At 27.7% G+C, this 4,202-nt stretch overlaps 2 protein-coding genes and 1 pseudogene across 3 annotated transcripts in view; 1 reads left to right on the plus strand and 2 right to left on the minus strand.

Moving 5' to 3' along the window:
* The window catches only part of LOC108750263, a 3,773-nt pseudogene extending 1,653 nt beyond the window's left edge, over positions 1–2,120 (minus strand).
* LOC108750283 (probable multidrug resistance-associated protein lethal(2)03659) overlaps positions 1–4,202 on the plus strand; it is a 52,892-nt gene that overhangs the window by 9,341 nt on the left and 39,349 nt on the right. The window lies entirely within an intron of this gene.
* LOC108750287 (odorant receptor 22c-like) overlaps positions 2,633–4,202 on the minus strand; it is a 3,636-nt gene continuing 2,066 nt past the window's right edge. The window contains exons 2-4 of the mRNA XM_018489644.1: positions 4,047–4,157; positions 3,636–3,791; positions 2,633–2,683 (exon numbers count right to left, since the gene is read on the minus strand). Coding sequence (XP_018345146.1) covers positions 2,633–2,683; positions 3,636–3,791; positions 4,047–4,157 — 318 coding nt within the window. The remainder of the gene's footprint in view (positions 2,684–3,635; positions 3,792–4,046; positions 4,158–4,202) is intronic.

Below are 4,202 nucleotides of genomic sequence, written 5' to 3' on the forward strand. Positions count from 1 at the left end.
TCCATCTATAAAATGCTTCATACACTTTAGCACTCTGTGAAAAAGATTATTTACACTATGAAATAACAATAAAAAATCGTACATAGATATCAAAGACAAATTTTATTATGTATATACATATTATATGTAGCTCTTTTTTAATTTTCATCTTATATTTATTCTAAATAAAACATTACCTCTATCATATAATTCTCAGTACCGTCAGTACAATGAGCATAAAGTATAAGCAAGGCTAACACAATATGAATATAAAGAATTTGATTAAAAATGGAACAACTCCTACTATCTTACTCTTAGAAAGATTCTACTCACATAAAATTGAAAATTAAAATGATAGGACACCTAAATATATATAAAAATTTATAACAAAACAAAAATTTATGTTATTTCCTTATATTATACCATAATCGTTTTTAAATACGTTTTTAAGTATATCATACATTATGTTTATGTAATCATCATTACAATATCGACTTACCGTTAACTTTCGATAACCGAGAAGGCTTACAAGACAAGTAGCTTCTAAAAGATGCGTCAACAATGTTGGACTAAATGCTTTTCCTATTATCTTTCCTATATTGAAAAAATCCAAGTTATATAGACATTATTTATTTAAATAAAAGTTTTTAATAACAGAAGTTCATTCTAAATTTCAATTGTTAAGACAAACGGCTCTATCAAACGAATACAATCAAATATCTTCTTCGATTTTACGTATAATAAGTTTGGATATGTTAAAATATAAACAAAAATAAAACTTTTATTATATAAATTGTTTTTATATGCATAACTTATTAAAGTTGGAGGGTGACACTTAGTTGTGTTTCCCTTGTAAGTAAACAATCGAAAAAAATAAATAATTTATCTAATAAAAATCTTTATTTTAAGCAAAAAGTAAAAAAAAATAAATTTATTTAGTTTTCATTGAAATGTGAAACTCAAGGAGTGCTTTTAACAATATATGCTTTTAACTAAAGCGTCCGCGGATATATGCATGAGATCGTAACAATTGTACATGCATGAGTATCACGAGTCTCACCTCAGGCCCATAGTCACAGATCTCGGTATCTATGTATATTGTTAATGCGCAAAGAACCAACATCTGAATACAAATGTAAAAGACAAGGGTAATCATGATACAGGTTGCGATGCTTTGCTCCAAAAGCACTGATGAAGGCAAACAGCATTTGCCAGGCGTATGTAATCGTGTACGTACGTATATTCTCAATTGCGTAGAACAGATGAAAACGATAAGACAATAGGTAAATTATTTGAGTCACATTTTCGTTAGTCGCTATTTCGGATAGTCCCGAGAAAACGTTCAACTGTGACGTTAATACTAACATTAAAAAAAATCGTTTTTAATAAAATTTCTACCTTTGGTATTTTTTTCAAACTCAAGAAGATACGTAGATTTTGAAAATTTGAAGATAAAAAAAATATCCATCATAAAATATGAAAACTCGTTCTGTAAAATCAAGTCATAAATAAAAATTGCCGAATTGCCGGTTAACAAGACTTGATTTGTTTCACATATTTGACATAATTCTTCTAAATATGTTGAGATCAAGTTATATAAAAAAGCAACTTACCTCCATTTTCGAGAATAATAAGAATCGGAGTCAAATAGTATGTCGAAGCCGTTATTATGACAAACACCATTATCAGCTTAAAAAAGATCCTCGATTTGGCGTAGTAAGTGACGAATGTCTTAATCTCCTCGGCGGTTTTATAATTTGTTCCACCAAATCCTTCATGTCCAGATACTCTAGAATCTAGATACTTAACAAGAAAGTAAAGTAGTCAAAATTAATCGAAAAGATAAGATCGTTGGATTGAAAAGGCCAAAGTCTCAACGTCGACATTAGCCGTTTGTTTCAAGATAACACCTTGATCGCACAATCTAAGTTTTTTTGATAAAAAAAAAATATTAAAAAATCTTTTAATTAGTCGTTAAATAATGTAATAACATATAATTTTTTATAACAGTGTTTTGTAACAGTGAATAAAATTCGCAACTCATCACTTGCGTTGTGCTTTACACTGTACTTTCCTCGAGAGCTTACACGAAACTGCGTCAAATACACGAATGCGGGAGCGCAAGTAATCTCTGTTTTCATGCTTAGAACTGTCTATAGAATCTAGAAACAGACTATGGCGCACAAAATTAACGTGTAAATTACATATAAGAGTTTTTCGAATCATATGTGCTTAAATTAAAGTAAGACCAATCGCATTATATCTCATAGCTGGTTTTAAACCTCGATGTAGATTTATATGATTACACATACAAATTGCTGCCAATTAGCTCTAGGAACGACCACACGTGCAAAAATACAGCTTTATAAATTTCTAAAAATAATGCACAATGTATCAAGTCTGATAGAAAATATATATATATTAATTCTATTATATTTTTTTTATCTATTTTAGGAAAAATTTATATATCTGATATATTGTTTTTAATTTTATTTTTTTATCCTTCTGCTACGATTTTTGGAAAAAAGTATATACTGTAAATTACGGTAATTGATACACATGTTTGCTTGGCGCATATTTTAAGTGTATTTCTCTATCTGCAGTTTACAGAGTTAACATTGTGTGCCATAAGTAAATTTTCCCAAGTAATTCTTCATAACAGGGTACGTAACATAGACAAATACGCCAAGGAAGTTTTAATAACCTGCACAAAAGTATACATATATCATTATATAAAATCTTATTAAAAAAAATCGTTGATTGAAAATTTCCGAGAAAAATTAATTAAAGACTTTATTACTAAATTATATATATAGTATATATATTTTTTAAATTCGTATATTTAAAAATAGAGATATATAAAATGGACTATTTTAATTTATTCAGTTTTCTCAAAATCTGTAAGTTAAAGGCAAAAATGTTTTAGACAAAAGTTTTACAGTTTTAAGGAGAAAGAACGAAATTACGTATCACCAAAGGTTTTGGAAAATAGCTATTGGTGATCTTGAATCTGACCTTGAACCAAATTATAATATGTAACCTGTAAGTTAATTGACTTGTCAATGTCATAATTGTGAATTTCAAAGATTCTAGCCATCAGTTTGATACCTTGGATAATGCAAATGTGCTAGCGGTATTGTAACTTCCAAGCATAACTCGAAAAGTACTTAATAAAAATATACTTAAAGTATTTTTAAAAGGTCTTGAAGAAAATGAAACAGCTATAAGAATATGTAGTAAAAAATAAGGAGTTCTATTTAAAAAATTATAGGTAACCTTAACCTTTAAGAACATCTTCTCAAGGTCAACCAAGATCAACCAAGGTCATCAACTTCTTTCTCCCTTGAAATAATAAAACTTTTATCTAAAAAATTTTTGCCTTAAACTTACAATTTTTGCGAAAAAAAAAAAATCGAGTCTAAAAATTAAAATAGCCCACCTTATACAAACGGTTTGTTGCAAGATATTACTATAAAGAATTTTGCAACACAAATGATCTTTATTTTTTTTAAGTACGATTTTCAAGTAATTTGAATGTAACTACTTCAACTATAATCCAATCAACAAATGCAAATAACATAATATTAATTAAAAAAATTTTTAATTATTTTTATGTGAGACATTTTATGTTAAGACTGTTATATTGATACACTCACATCGGTAAAACTGTTTAATGAAAATATATAAAATTTTCCGGCAGTTAAATACAGCATAACTTGGCCTCGAATCATACAAATTAGCAAACATTTTTTGCAACCAAGTGGCATTTCGTACCAATTACATTCATAGTATGCATCTTGCACACTTATACACTACACACAAAACAATCGAATAGTAAGCATTTAATATAAAAATTGCAGTAAAAATATTTGTTTTTATTAATGTTAGACAAAATAGATTTGTTTTTCTGTTTAATAGGTTTATTCACGTTAAAATCTTGAAATCTTAAAAAATTTTTACACTTTAAACAAGATAAATATATATTCGGACGTTGAAAAGAAAAAAAACAAAGATGCTGAGTGTAAAAAATGTAACGCAAACAAACCTATTGCTCTTTCCAACAATACCTGTTGAGTTAGTTGGTCACCAATCAAACAATATCCGAAGAGCATGACAAGCGCAATAATAGCAAAAAATATAAAAGTGCAGCAGGTTGCTATTTCTGACACATCCAAGTTCTAAAAAGTTTAAAATATTATAAGATTGCATATATATATATATAT

Source organism: Trachymyrmex septentrionalis, unplaced genomic scaffold (genome assembly GCF_001594115.1).
Source record: "Trachymyrmex septentrionalis isolate Tsep2-gDNA-1 unplaced genomic scaffold, Tsep1.0 scaffold35, whole genome shotgun sequence".
Taxonomy (NCBI): Eukaryota; Metazoa; Arthropoda; class Insecta; order Hymenoptera; family Formicidae; genus Trachymyrmex; species Trachymyrmex septentrionalis.